Source organism: Leopardus geoffroyi, chromosome B1 (genome assembly GCF_018350155.1).
Source record: "Leopardus geoffroyi isolate Oge1 chromosome B1, O.geoffroyi_Oge1_pat1.0, whole genome shotgun sequence".
Taxonomy (NCBI): Eukaryota; Metazoa; Chordata; class Mammalia; order Carnivora; family Felidae; genus Leopardus; species Leopardus geoffroyi.
In genome coordinates, this window is record NC_059327.1 from 150,211,245 (window position 1) to 150,227,151 (window position 15,907).

The window sequence follows — 15,907 nt, forward strand, 5'->3', positions numbered from 1 at the left end:
TATTTTCTGTCTCTTAGAAAGTTTTTTTTAATATAGAAACTTCTCTGATTTAGTGATAGTCAAAGCCATGTACCATATCATTTCCATATTCTTCAGTAACTTTAATTTCCTAGATCTTACTTGTGTTTTTCAGTCATTTAAAAACATAAAGAAGGAATATTTAAGAGTAGTGAATCCACATTTCTTTTTACCTAATAAAACCTTTACAAGGGACGCTGGGTAGTATAGTCGGTTTAACATCCAACTTTGGTTTTGACTCAGGTCATAATCTCATGGCTCATGGGATCTCTCCATGCTGTGAGCATGGAGCCTGCTTGGGATTCTCTCCCTCTGTCTGAACCTCTTGCACTCATGCTCGCTTACTCTCTCTCAAAATAAAAAAGTAAATAATAAAAACCCTTACAAGTTACTACAAAACTTTATTTTTCTGGTGTTATGATTAGGTGACCTTCAGATGGCGGTGCTTTCATTTGAGAAAGATGATGATCACAATGGACACATAGATTTCATCACAGCTGCATCAAATCTTCGTGCCAAAATGTATAACATTGAACCAGCTGACCGTTTCAAAACAAAGCGCATAGCTGGTAAAATTATACCTGCTATAGCAACATCCACTGCTACAGTTTCTGGCCTGGTGAGTTTATTCTTTGAATGGAAATGCTTCTTTTTCATTGCCTCTTAACCTGTCTTCCCCATTATACCACCCTAGCCAGTCACTCAGATCTTAGAGAAGAAGGGATATATATTGATCTTATAATTTTAAATTTCAAGATATTTCTAAAAATACATTAGACCACATTTTGAAGGTTAACAGATATAGAAACATTTTAACATAAATGTTAACCTTTTTCAGGGCACCTAGGTGGCTCAGTCGGTTAAACATCCAACTTCAGCTCAGGTCATGATCTCACAGTTCATGAGATCGAGCCCTGTGTCGGGCTCTGTGCTGACAGTGTGGAGCCTGGGGCCTGCTTTGGATTCTGTGTCTCCCTGCCTTCCTCTCTCTCTCTGTCTCTCTCTCTCTCTCTCTCTCTCTGCCTCTCCCCTGCTTGCGCTCTCTGTCTCAAAAATAACATTAAAAAAATTATCTTTTGTCAAAACAGTATAATTTTTCTTACAATAATCCTTTTAGTCATTCTTGTATCCTCCATATGAAACAGGTACTCTTTTTCTTGAATAAAATGAACTGCTTTAATGGTTGCTCTTTGATTATATTGGAGTTCAGTTCTTTGCCTTAAAAAAAACGCAATTCCTGTTATTCAGATTTCTTAAAATTTAATCTTTCCTTAATAATTCAGAATCTTTAGGGTGGCCCAAGTCATTATGCTGTACTACAGTGTTATACTTAGAAGCTACATAATTATCTGCCCCTTTATTAAATGACTTTAGACTAGTGTATTTCTTGAGTTTGAGTGTCTTCCATGATAGGAATATTACATGATCAAGTGAATTTTTTAATGATTTTGTTCACCATGTATAGAACAGTTGAAATTTTGAAAGTATAAGAATAAAAGTAGACAGATTTATAAGAAGTTTGCTATTTCAGTCCAGTAGCTGCTATTACGCGTTACAGAAAAATGCTTGAGAGGAATATTGGAAAATTAAATAGATACATTTGAAGTCATAAAGTTTTAGGCTCTTTATATAATCAGATCACTTTCTTTTATCTAGGTTGCATTGGAGATGATCAAAGTAGCTGGTGACTATCCGTTTGAAGCTTACAAAAATTGTTTCCTTAACTTAGCCATTCCAATTATAGTGTTTACAGAGACATCTGAAGTAAGAAGAACTGAAATCAGGTATGCTTGAAGGTCTATTTCTCTTGCATAATTAGAATGAAATAAAATTTTTACCTTCTAAAATGAAAAAGTCATAGTTTTTCCTCCCTTTTCTTCTATATATTTAAATCCTTGCCATCACCTCAGGATTAGATCAGTAGGGTGCCTGGTTGGCTCAGTCGGTTAAGTGTCCGACTCTTGATTTTGGCTCAGGGCATGTTGTGAGATCAAGCCCCAAGTGAAGCCTGCTTAAGATTTTCTCTCCCTCTTCCTCTGCCCCTCTCCCACCCATGCTCTCTGTCTCTCTCTTTAAAAACAAAATCAAAAAAGTCAAAATGTCGGGGCGCCTGGGTGGCGCAGTCGGTTAAGTGTCCGACTTCAGCCAGGTCACGATCTCGCGGTCCGTGAGTTCGAGCCCCGCGTCAGGCTCTGGGCTGATGGCTCAGAGCCTGGAGCCTGTTTCCGATTCTGTGTCTCCCTCTCTCTCTGCCCCTCCCCCGTTCATACTCTGTCTCTCTCTGTCCCAAAAATAAATAAACGTTGAAAAAAAAAAAAAAAAAAAAGTCAAAATGTCATCTTCATAAAGCATTTCTTTTTTTTTCAATTGAGACATAAATTGGCATGCATTAGATTAGTTCCAAGTGTGCAACACAGTGATTTGACACCTGTATGTATTAAGAAATGATCACAGGCGCACCTGGGTGGCTCAGTGAGTTGAGCATCTGACTCTTGATTTTAGCTCAGTTCATGATCCCAGGGTCATGGGATAGAGCCCCACCTTGGGCTCTCGCTGAGCATAGAGCCTGCCTAAGATATGCCTTCTCCCTCTCTCTCTTCTTCTCCCTCTCTCTCCCCCCTCCCTCCCTCTCTCTCCCCTCCCTCTCTCTCTCTCCACCCTCCCTCCTTCTTTCTCCTCTCCTTCCTCTCTCCCCCTCTCCCCCACCACTCACGCGCTCTCTCTAAAATAAAATAATAATAAATAAATAAACCACAACAAGTTTAGTCAACATCATCACCATATGTATTTAGCAAATTTGTTTTCCTTGTGATACAGTCTTTTAAGATCTACTTTTAGCAACTTTCGACTAGACAGTGTAGTTAACTGTAAGCACCATGCTGTGCATTACATACCTATGACTAACTCATCTTAAAGCTGGAAGCTTGTACCTTTGGACTCCCTTTGCCCATTTTGCTCATCCCCCACCTCCGGCGACTACCAATCTGTTGTCTAACTATGAGCTCAGTTTGGGTTTTGTTTTGTTTTTCTTTAAGGTTCCACATATAAGTAAGATCATACAGGTATTTGTCTTTCTCTGTCTGACTTATTCACTTAGCATAATGTCCCCGAGATCTATCCATGTTGTTGCAAATGACACAATTTTTTTTTTATGGCTGAATTCTATTCCTGTGTGTGTGTCACATTTTCTTTATCCATTCACCCATTGATGGACTTAGGTTGTTTCTATATCTTAGCTGTTATGAATATTGTTTTAGTGAACATGGAGGTGCTGATAAGTTTTGGAGTTGTTTTCATTTTTTTTTGTATAAAAACCCAGAAGTTTGAATTTCTGGATCATATGGTAGTTCTATTTTTAATATTTTGAGGAACTTTCATACTGTTCTCCAGAGTGGCTGCACAAGTTTGCATTCCCACCAACAGGGCACAAGGGTTTCTTTTTCTCCACATCCTGTCAACACTTGTTATTTCTTAACTCTTTGATACTAGCCTTCCTAGCAGGTGTGAAATAATACCTCATTATGTTTTTTTTTTGATTTGCAGTTCCCTGATACTTAGTGGTGTTGAGCACCTTTTCGTGTACCTATTGGCCATCTGTATGTCTTTTTTTTTTTTTTTTTTTTTTTTTAAATTTTTTTTTTTTCAATGTTTATTTATTTTTGGGACAGAGAGAGACAGAGCATGAGCGGGGGAGGGGCAGAGAGAGAGGGAGACACAGAATCGGAAACAGGCTCCAGGCTCTGAGCCATCAGCCCAGAGCCTGACGCGGGGCTCGAACTCACGGACCGCGAGATCGTGACCTGGCTGAAGTCGGACACTTAACCGACTGCGCCACCCAGGCGCCCCTGTATGTCTTTTTTGAGAAAGTGTCTATTCAGATCGTCTACCCATTTTTTTATCAGATTGTTTGGTTTTTTGCTATTGAGTTGTATGGTTTTTTATGTATTTTGGATATTCACCCCTTATCAGATACATCATTTGCAAATATTTGTTTCCATTCAGTAGATTGCCTTTTCATTTTGTTGATGGTTTTCTTTGCTGTGCAGAAGATTTTTAGTTTGATGTAGTCCCATTTCTCTGCTTTTGCTTTTGTAATAAAATCCAAAATACTATCACCAAGACTGATGCAAGAAGTTAACTACTATGTTTTTTTCGAGTTTTATGGTTGCAGGTCTTACAATCGGGTATTTAATCCATTTTGAGTTAATGGGGGTCAGACTTACAATCCTGAGATCAAGAGTCACATCTTTTACCACACTGAGTCAGCCAGTCATCTTTGAGTTAACTTTTGTGTGTTGTAAGATAGTGGTCCAATTTTATTCTTTTGCTTTATGCAAAGCATCTATGACTAAACTAGCCATAGAACTCTCACAACATTTAATCTACCACATTATTTAGCATTGTACTTTCTTATTGTTTCGTCTATGTTTTCCTAATTCAGGTGAGTTAGAAGCCACTGTGGTGTCTGAATAATATGTCATGAGATTTAGTATCTAGTTCTGAAAACTATGTGACAGACTAGAACAATTCCCCTGGACCTCCATTTTTCACTTTCAGATTAACAACAACCAAAAATTTGAAAACATCTATCTCGGCAAGAATGTGAAAGCCCTCTCCTCATATATTACCGATGAGAGTACAAAATAGTGTAATCCATAGTAAGGGAAATGTGCTATATGTCAAATTTACAGATACGTTTGCACTCATCTCAAATAGTACATTTATAAGATATTTATTCTGGCCTTGTTTATCATAGCCACAGATTGAAACAGTGATAGACTAGAACATCCACACAGGAAACCCATGCAGCCATTTAGAGAGAGAGAGAATGGTTTCACTAAGACACATAGATTCATTATGAGACACTGGAAGGATCAACAAGGTACTGATAACAGTGGTTACCTTGAGGGCGCCTGGGTGACTCAGTTAAGCATCTGACTGTTGATTTCAGCTCAGGTCATGATCTGGCAACTCGTGAGTTCGAGCCCCTCATCAGGCTCTGCACTGACAGTGTGGAGCCTGCTTGGGATTCTCTCTTCCCCTGTCTCTGCCCTTCCTGTCCCCACCCCCTTAAAAATAAATAAATAAACTTAAAAAAAAAAGTGGTTACCTTGTGTGGTGTCTTGGGGAGATAAGTTGTATTTTTCTTTTTCCCCTATATCATTATGTAGCTAAATCACAAATAATGGACTTCTGGGTTTTTTTATTATTACTAAAGGGAAAAAAATTAAGATGTTTTGTTTTTAATATTTTTCTACAACAGAAATGGAATATCATTTACAATTTGGGACAGATGGACTGTACATGGAAAAGAAGACTTCACCCTCTTGGATTTCATAAATGCAGTCAAAGTGAGACACTTATTTACTTAGTTCATTAGTTGGAGGTTTTCATAAATAATATTTAGCAGAAGTTTGTTTGCTGTCCTTTTACTGATTGTAAAACATTGTCACCCAGCATTTTATATTTGGACATAGCTCTTACTGTTTCTCTTTTGGGTATTCTTCACATTTAGGAGAAGTACGGAATTGAACCAACGATGGTGGTGCAGGGAGTCAAAATGCTTTATGTCCCTGTAATGCCTGGTCATGCAAAAAGATTGAAGTTAACGTAAGTAATGACCATTATACCAGAAGATTCACAACAATTAAAACATAAGGTGGATGCCCACTGGAAAATCAAATATAGAGATTATCAAAGTTGAGAAAAAAGTATGTGATTTACTCCTGTGTAATGGCTGTAATAAAGATAGTAAATGTACCAAACTCAACAGGCTACCTCTCAAGAGAGATTCATAGGATTCACATATCCTTGTGAATTTTTTGTAGTTCAGATTCAGTTTGTAAGTTAATAAGCTTAGAAACACGATTTGGTTAATACACCACATAAAAGTAGAAACACATAATGACCAGGCTTATGAGACTGAAGTATAAAACAAAAATGCCAAATTGTTACTTTCATTCACTCAACAGATTTTTTTGAAGAGTGCCTGCTATGTGCCAGGTATTTTGTGGGCAGTAGGGATACAGCAGTGAGCAAAGTGAAGTCCGTGCCCTAATTGAGTTTGCATAACAAAGTATGCAAACCTCTTGATAAGTATATCAGATGGTGGTAAGCACTGTGAAGAAAATAAAGCAGAATAAGGAGTGTTAAGTTGCTGTGGTATGTTGAGTAGTTCATGTATTCCCTCTGCCTGTCACATTCTCACCAGATACGGCAGCATTTGAGCAGAGACCTAAAGGAACAGTGGGAACAAAAAAGGCCAGTCTCAGCAATGGTCTGCAAGGCCCTGCTTCTCAATTACCACTCTAAGTTTTATTCCTACTTGTCTCACTTGCTCACAATATTCCAGTTGTGCTAGCTTCCAGCTATTTTTTTGAATAGTCCAGTCATGCTCCTGCATGGGACTTTTGCTCTAATTATTCCAAAGAGGCCTCCCTGAACCCTATTTAAATATGTTTATGCTTCTCTGTCTCCTACCCACTAGAATGTAACCTTCACAGATGCAGGACTCTATAATTGATCTGGTCGTGGATGTATCTCAAGGACCTACAACAATGCCTGGCAGCAATAAATATTTGTCATTCATTTTGTAATATATTCAAATATCAAACAATTGTGTTGTACACCTGGAACTAATGCAATGTTATATGAATTATACCTTAATTAAAAATGTTTGGTTTTTTAATAAAAATTAGCATAAAAATATTTGTCATATGAATAAATGAATCTGCATGATAGGTGCTTTAACCTATATGCAGTTTTAATTATAATCACCAATTAATGAGATTAATCACTTTTTAGTTATTATAATCCAGGCTTAATGATCTGTACTTTAAGAAACAAAATCACTATTACATAGAGAAAGGTTATTTTGCCTTATATTATTTTGTCATTAGAATCCCTGAGTATCTCTTGGATATGTGAATAATAGAATTTACTGTGTGCTGCTTAGATGAGAGTAGAATGTGTGGAATTTAAAATTTGCTGCAAATAATTCACAATAAGTGCTTTATAGAGTTGGCCAGTATTCGCCATCTCCAGCATGATAAACTTTGTGAATGTTATTTTTCATTTTATTACAGTTTTCATTTAGCAGATAAGTACTAAGTACCTATCAAGTGGCTAGATAAGCTTGGCTTTGGAAAGATCTGGGTTCACATCCATCCCCAGCTACTTACTTGTTTTGTCACATTGAGGAGCTTACTGAACTTTTTTGAAACTTAGTTCTTGATCCATAAATGGAAATGATTGTGCCTATAGCTATTAAACATTGAAATAATAGTAAAGACTAGCAATGTAATAGCAACCAAGAACTATTCCATAAATGTTACTCCTGTTAATATTTTGTCATTATACCTCTTTATCAAGTAGCCTGTACCCTCAGGGAATTCCCATTCTACTGTGAGAAAATGACATGTTAATCATTAAAATGTAATTGAATAATCAGTATAATAAAGATTTTTACAGAATACTGTAGGCACTACTTAAAACTTCACCTTAGGCTAGATTTCATTTGAACTACCTTTGAAAAAGGATATCAGGCAAAAGTGATAGCTTTTGCAAAAGCATGCAGCTAATAAAAAGTGTGCATGATCTATTTGGGAAATCAGTATTCTGGATTGACTCAAGGATGAGATGGTAAGAATGAGAAGGTATAAATGGGACAAAATACCTTTGTAAAATGGAAAGAACTATTATTGAGGATTAAATAGATTACATAGTTGAGAGTTTAGCGTGAGATAGATACATGGTATAAGTATATTATTAAGCAAGAGAGTAAAATCAAATTTACGTTTTAAGAGGATTCTGGCAACAGCGGAGATGGGAGGTAGGAGACAGCTGGCTCGAAGCTAATCCAGTAATCTGAGGATATATAGATGATTTGATTTAAGACAGTATCAGTGACAATAGCAATAAAAAAGTTTTTTTAGTGAATGGGATATACATGGGATATAAGACAAAGGTAAAACTTAAGAATGTCTTTCACTGTGATTAGCTTGTATTTGAAGATTTAAATCTAGTTTGCTTTTTACTTTTCACATAGAAATGCTTGAGAAGAATTTTTGATGCCTCCACACTCTATAAGGGAGTATAAGGATAATTCATTTTTCTTAATGTTTATTTATTTTTGAGAGAGGGAGAGAGGGAGACAGAGTGTGAGCAGGGGAGGGGTAGAAAGAAAGGGAGACACAGAATCTGAAGCAGGCTCCAGGCTCTGAGCTGTTAGCACAGAGCCCGATGAGGGGCTCAAACTTGGAAACAGTGAGATCATGACCTGAGCCGAAGTCGGATGCTTAACCGACTGAGCCACCCAGGCGCCGGAGGATAATTCATTTTTAAAAACATTGTTTACATTTTGGTTTTGTGTGTGGGGTTTTTTGTTTGTTTGTTTTGTCTTGTAACAAATGGTACCTATTCTTTGTCAGTACTAGCAGTGTTCCAAATTGATTCACTGTTAGGTAGATGAATATCTTGAGTTTAGTGCTTTTAGTAAAGAAAAATTATATGAAAGCAGATGAATTCTTAGATTTAAAAATAAATGTAAAGTCTAGACATAAGTCCAGATTCTCTGGGCAACATTAAACAGCAAATCACTCTTCATTTTATAGAATTTACTAAATCATTTGTCCTTGATTATTTTTCTTAGAATGCATAAACTTGTGAAACCTTCTACTGAAAAGAAATATGTAGATCTTACTGTGTCATTTGCTCCAGACACTGATGGAGATGAAGATTTGCCTGGACCTCCAGTGAGATACTACTTTAGTCATGACACTGATTAACAGAAGTTCTCTTAAATTTACTCCAGGACTACTTGATTTTGAAAAGATTGCACTTAATTCAGGAATGAAAATATTAACTCATAGTATTATGGATTTCTCTTTGATGAAGCCTTAATTTAAGGGAAACGTCGTGGAAAACTACAGTGAAGAATTGTAAAGCATTTTGGAATATAATATATACTTGTCTAGTGCTTCATATGTGGATATGATCACAAGCAATTTTGAACTGGACTGCTATTTTATAATGCTTACAAAAAATTAGTATGTTAACCTCTGGATGAGAAGAAGAAAAAAATGTATGTATACATCACCAGAAGAGATAAAAGATCAAGAAATTGAAAGTAACAAATGCAAATATCCAAGAAGTTTAATCTTATTTTATGAGTTTCTTTTTGTGCACTATTTGAGGCCCAATTTTTCCAAATAAATAGTGTTTGGCACCCTGCACCTCTCATAATTAGGCTTTGATTTAACACCAGTGGGAAGAGGAGAGATGGTAGCAGTGGATGAAGAGTAGACATTTTAAATTGTACAGGTACAGTTTACTGTCCTGAACCTCTGCTAATTTAACCAGAGTTTGTTAATATCACTGTCTCGCAAAAATCAGGATCTTTGTTCATAACATCATTGTTGTAACCCATGAGCAGTAGGTCGGATGACAAATGTTAACTTGGATTAAATGTGAACAGATAAATGCAGCTAATCCTTTGATTCTTCAGTATGCCTTCTAATGTGGCTATTTTATTTATTTGGAACTCTAAACCTGACTGTCATAGTATAGAAGACTAAAAGGTCTTGTAAAGGGAGTATCCTTAGAAGCAGATGAAAACTAGAAATTAAAAAAAAAAAATCATTACTAGTTGAGTCTTGATTTTTTTTTTTCTTCCAACAACCTAATGGACAGAAAAAAATATTTTATTTTAAAGGGAAACATATTTTATTCTGCATTCCCAGAAAGGGTGTTGACAAAGATAAAAATTTATTTTTTTAGGTCTTTATTGATAGAATCTTTCTGTTTTCTGATAGGAGATATTGCAGATAAGCATTATAAATTCTTTCATTAAAATGACATAAAATGTACTCTCGCTGTAAACTTGGTAAAAACAGCAAGTATTTTTTTTTATTTCTAAAGCTATCATGCATTCTAAAGCAGTTGGCATTTTATAACCACAGGAAGTCGTTTCCCTCTAGCTGCTTCTCTTCTGATCTCCTGTTCAGACCATTAATAAGTACTTTGATAAACTAAAGACTAGATTCACATCAGTATTACTCCTCTTTGGTATCTTTTTATACTCTCTACTTAACTTTCCTTTTATTTCATTTATAAATAGTTGAAATTACTTTGTCAACCACCTGTATTGCTTTATTCTTTTGTAAAAGTATCATCCAGTTGGGAAAACATATTTGGGAGTGGAGGGTAAGTTTGTATGAATAAAAGTATATTCTGCATTGGAGGCAAGGATAAGTGGACAGGTTGAGTTTAAAGGAAATGGATACCTCTGAAATAAGTAATTTTTGTTCAAGTATAATGTTTAAAATTAATTTCTTAAAGTTGAATTCAGGAACATCAGAGCTCTATGGCTTGGAATTCTTGAGGCTAGCAATAATAAAAGGACTTTTCTGTAAGAAGCCTCTTCCCCACTTTCAATTTCCTTTGTATGATAGATATGCTTATATTTTATCTAAATCTCCACATCTCTTCAGAAGTAAATTTGGAACCATGCTATCAGCTTTTATTTATAGTAATTAGTGCTTTAATAGATACAAACAAAACCAACAGGATTAAGTTCATTTTATGATTAAACCTGAAATCATTTCATCATTTTTCCCCCTGTAGGTAATGGTTATTGCCATTAATTTCTATTTAGTTCTAAGCGGGAAAGCCATGGTGAAGTTAATGACAGGGTTTTTTGTTTTTTTTTTCATTATCTGTTTTATCTCTGTACCATGAGATCACTTTGGGTGATTAAAATACCAGGTGCAAAAATTATTTGATTTTGTATGATACCACTGAGTCATTTTTTACTTATTAAAAATAAATTAAGATATTTGACAGTATCTTTGTAAATCTTGTTCCATGGTTGACTCCAGAGATTCCAGTTTTGCTATTCGTTTTATGAGTGGTGTTACCTTGGTGTTTTCTAATTTTCAAGTTTTGCAATCATGGAGATACAACAGTTACTGGGTATAGAGGAACGTTACCTCAAAGTGCTTTTGGATTCTGGAAATTCTGTTAAAACAATTGGGGGAAAATAATAACCATGTAAAACCTAGAAGATCTGGTTAAATCTCACACTATTGGTTGCAGTTGTCTAAAGTATAGTCCTTTTTAAAATTGTTTTTTAATGTTTATTTTTTGAGAGAGAGAGAGAGACAGAGTGTGAGTGGGGTAGGGTCAGAGAGAGTGGGAGACACAGAATCCAAAGCAGGCTCCAGGCTCTGAGCTGTCAGCACAGAGCCGGACATGGGGCTCGAACTCACAAACTGTGAGATCATGAAATGAGCTGAAGTCGGCTGCTCAACCGACTCAACCACCCAGGTGCCCCTAAGTATAATCCTTTTTAAAGTTCAAAACAGTTGTGGTACTCAGTAGTTTCCTCTGAATGGTCCCAAAGCTAGAATTTGGAAATAGATGTATATCTTTGTTTTTATGTTTTAACTATTGTAACACTTTCTGGTGGTACCAGTGATGAGGCACAAAAAGGTCGGCAATGTTTAAACTCCACTATTAAATAATAGTAAAAATGAAAACAAAATTTTTCTCTTGAGAACTTAAGGAAAAATCTCAAATAATTCCATGATGGAAGAAAAATTTTAATTACAAAAATTCATTGTGATTATAAATAATCATTTTGTGTACAGTCACTAGGTATGGATTTAACTATTTTAACAAATTCAAAACAAATCAGGAAGTTGAAATCTTAGAGATCAGAGTAAGTATTCAATAGGTAATTTTCAGTGTTCATTTTTCTCTTGGCATTTCTTTAAGTTGAGAAATACATATTCAAATATATGTACAAAAGAATATATAGAATATAAGTACACAGTTTAAGGATTAATTTTAAAGTGAGTGCTTGAGGCACATGGGTGCCTCTGTCAGTTAAGTGGCTGACTTCAGCTCAAGTCATGATCTCATGGTTGGTGAGTTCAAGCCCTGCATCAAGCCCTGCCCCAACAGCAGAAAGCCTGCTTCAGATTGTCTCTCTCTCTCTCTGCCCCTCCCCCACTCTCAAGCACACATGCACTCTCTCTCAAAAATAAACATTTAAAAAATAAAGTTAGTGCCTGTATAATCAGCTATCAATCATATTTGACAGCAGCCCAGAAATGTCCCTGATAGTCCCTTCTCAATCACAGCTTCCCTACACATACCCTCCAGCAAATACCATTATCCTACCATTTGTGATAATTCTTTGTTTTTACTTATATTGTTAACCACCTATCATGCACTTAAACAAGATAGTTTATTTTTGATGGGTTTTGAGCTTTATATAAATGGAATCAGACTTTTTTTTTTTTTTTTTTTTTTTGTGGCTGCTGCTTTCATTCAACATGGGAATCATCCATGTTGTAGCTTATGGCCACAGTTTGTTAATTAACATGGTTATGGAATTTACCTTTGCATTAATACCACAATTTATTATATTGACTGTGGACAGTTGGGATGTTTTTAATTTGGGGCAATTATAGTTCTTCAATGAACATTATCGTATGTATTTCCTAGTGCAACTAAGGTATATGATTGTTTGATCATAGGTGTTTACATCTTAAGTTTTATTAGATAGTAACAGAGTTTTGCTTTAGCAGTAGAGATATCCTATATTTCCATTTTTGCTCAACACGTGTTAAACAGATTGCCAAGCTGGTGAAATTTGCAGTTGTATGTCATTGAAGTTTTACTCTGCATTTCCCTAACAATTGAGCACCTTTTTCTAAGTTTGTTGGCTTTCTTTTTTGCAAAATATCTTTTCAAGTATTTTGCTCATTTTTCTGTTGTGTTAGCAGTCTTTTTCCTCGTTGATTTGTAGAAGATCTTCATAAATCCTGTTTTTTGTTAGCTATTTCTTTCCAAATATTTTCCTTCTCTTTATGATGTTATCTACTAAAAAGAATTTCATAATGGTTGAGTACTAAGAAGAATCAGTGTTTTTGTTTTAAGGTTAGTGTATTTTGGGAGTTGCTTAAGACATTGTTCTCAATCCAAGGGCATGAAGGTGCTCTATATACTGTCTTCTAAAGGCTTTAGCTTGGTCTTTCACGTTTTCAGCTTTCAATTCATGAAGAATTAATTTTGTGTAAGCTGTGAAGTGCCTCACCACCATTTACTAAAGTATGTTCTCTTTTGCAGTGCCACCAAAGTCATATATCCATTAATGTGTACATCTCTGAATTTTTTTGTTTCTTCTTTTCTATCCCTGTGCTAGCATAGAGTCTTCACTATACCTGATATATAGTTTCTGATATTTATCAGAACAAGTTCTCCCTACTTATTGTTCTATAAGAGTGTCTTGGTTATTCTTAGCCCATTGTATTTTCAGTTCTCAAATTTCTAATTGCAAATATGCAAATCTGTCACTCTTGCAGTTTCCTGTTGTCTTCTTGAAATTTTCAGTCTTTTATCTACCTGAACATGAATAGCCTTATTATTATTTTATGTTCTTGTTTAAATCCCAATCTGAAACCCTCCTGTGGGTCTTTTTATTTTTCTTTTGCTTCAGCTAATCTTTATCTTATATCCTTGCGTGTGGGGGGTTATCTTTAATCGTATGCCAATATCATATTTGAAAAGTTACTTGTAAAAATAACTTGATGTCCTGCATAGTATTTTCATCCTCCACAGAGTCACTTGGGCACTGGTATTTCAAGACTAATTTCACAGTCGAAATTTTATGACTTATCCGTGTGACTCCAAGCTGAGCTGTAGACTGCTAGTCTTCTACTTCCTGTTTACCCTTACTCCTACAAACTTTCAGAGTTGAGTTGCAAAGTGTAGGTTAGGGTTACCAGGGCCCCCACCTCTTGGCTGGCAGTGGATTCTATCTTTCAATCCCTAGTCCCTTAACTCTCCTTACCTTTTCAGTGGACTCTTATCTGCAAAAGCTCCAAGGGCACAAGTGGTCCAAATGAATGGTTCACTTCTTTGAATTTCTATTTTCTTCCAGATTTTAGTGATCATTCACTAACATAGCTCTCCTATGCCATCCAATATTTTTTGAGTATACTTTGTACACCTTTTCTAAATATTCTCAAGTGAGAATGTTAATTCAAATTATCTAGCCCACTTTCTATCCTAACTGTTGATTATGTGTGAAATACAATTTTTTGTACTGCTTCTGTATCTGTAAACTCAACTCTATTGGTTCTTGTAAATTATTTGCAAATTAATATGGATATTCTGTGTAATCTTCAAATAAGGACAGTGTTTAGTCTTTTCTAAGATCCAAATTTTGTTTTTGTTAATCCTATTGTACGTTTGCTTTCTATTCTATTATTATCTGCTCTTACTAATACTACTTTTTCCTGTTTTGTTTTGTTTTTTTTCTATTTTTTATTTCTGACTTCTTGAGCTGGATGCTTATTACCTCCTTGATTTTCAACCTATCTTCCCACATATACATTAAAAATTTTTTTTTAAGTTTTATTTATTTTTGAGAGAGAGAGAGAGAGAGAGAGAGAGACAGAATATCCCAAGCAGGCTTCACGTTATTAGCACAGAGTCCAATGTGGGGCTCAAACCCATGATCGATGAGCTCATGACCTGAGCCAAAATCAAGAGTCAGATATTTAACCAACTGAGCCACCCAGGTACCCCTACATTTAAAAATTATAAGTATCTCTATATTACTATAATGTAATTATATGATATTCTGTATTACTGTTGTATCCATATTCCACCAAGTTTTGATATATAATATAGTTAATATTTAGTTAAAATATATTTTCATTACGAGTTCTTCAACTCAGCTTTTTTACAAGAGTATGTCTTCATTTCTAAACATGGAGTTTGGATTTTGGGAGTTTTTTAACCCAGTTTGATAATCTTTGTCTTTTAACTGAAACACTTAGGCGATGTACATTTAATGCTGATATATTTGTGTTTAGTTCTGACATGGGGTTGGATTTAGCTTGGTGTTTTTGGTTTTTGATTTGTGTTTGTTTTTGTCTAGCCAGTTCTATGATTATTTTTCTCTATTTTCTTGCCTTTTAAAATTTGTTTTATGTAGGTTTTGTTTTTGTTTTTTGTTTTTGTTTTTTGAGAGAGAGCAAGTGAGGGAGGGGCAGAGAGAGAGGGAGACAGAAGATTTGAAGTGAGGATCCAAAGCAAGGCTCATACTCCCAAACCATGAGATCATGACCTGAGCTGAAGTCAGACACCTAACCAACTGAGCCACCCAGGTGCCCCTTTATGTAGTTTTTTAATTCTATATGTGCCAATTACTAACATTATCTCTCAACCCTAGACACACTTTTGTATTCTGAAACTTTGCAAACTGCATATCTCTTTTGCCATTTGGCTTCCTTTAGGTTCCACAAATAAGTGGCACTAGGAGAAGGATTGGAATGCTGGAGAAAGGGAGAAGAGACTTTTTACCCTTACCATTTGCTTCCTGATGTTGTCAGCATCGCCTCAACAGTGGCTTGTCTTCTAGTAGTTCTGGTTGGTTTTTAGGCTCTAGCCTTTCTCTGGCGCTTTGCATGGTATCTCTTCTAAAGGCTTCAGGTGCTAATAATCTCACCCTTTCCTTTTAGTAGTTGTATCCCTTGTTGGTATTTTCAATTCTCCCAAAACCTACTTAACTAGTTCCTTATGTTAAATCCTTTTTTAAATATATATAATACAGGTTCTCTTTTCCTAAACTATACATACTTTTTTTTTCTTTTCTAGTTTAGTTACTTTTGTCTTTTGATGATTACCCTGTATCACAATATGTACATTCAGATTAAGCCAGACTAAACTTAATCATTATCTTTTGCTGATTATAGTTTCCAAAAATGGCCCCAGCAATATTCCCAATCTCATATGCTCTTCAACCTCCCCAAACCCCATTAAGAGACCATCTATTTTCACTCTTTTTGAATATGAACAGGAATTTATCTAATAT

The 15,907-nt window shown here is 35.4% G+C and overlaps 1 protein-coding gene across 2 annotated transcripts in view; it reads left to right on the forward strand.

Annotated features, from left to right (window-relative positions):
• The window catches only part of UBA6 (ubiquitin like modifier activating enzyme 6), a 90,337-nt gene extending 79,475 nt beyond the window's left edge, over positions 1 to 10,862 (forward strand). For both annotated transcript variants that reach the window (XM_045473874.1, XM_045473875.1), the window contains 5 exons: positions 444 to 637; positions 1,675 to 1,802; positions 5,282 to 5,369; positions 5,534 to 5,628; positions 8,669 to 10,862. In XM_045473874.1, the coding sequence (XP_045329830.1) occupies positions 444 to 637; positions 1,675 to 1,802; positions 5,282 to 5,369; positions 5,534 to 5,628; positions 8,669 to 8,804 (641 nt within the window). In that variant the 3' untranslated portion in view covers positions 8,805 to 10,862. The remainder of the gene's footprint in view (positions 1 to 443; positions 638 to 1,674; positions 1,803 to 5,281; positions 5,370 to 5,533; positions 5,629 to 8,668) is intronic.
• Positions 10,863 to 15,907: the final 5,045 nt, after the last annotated feature.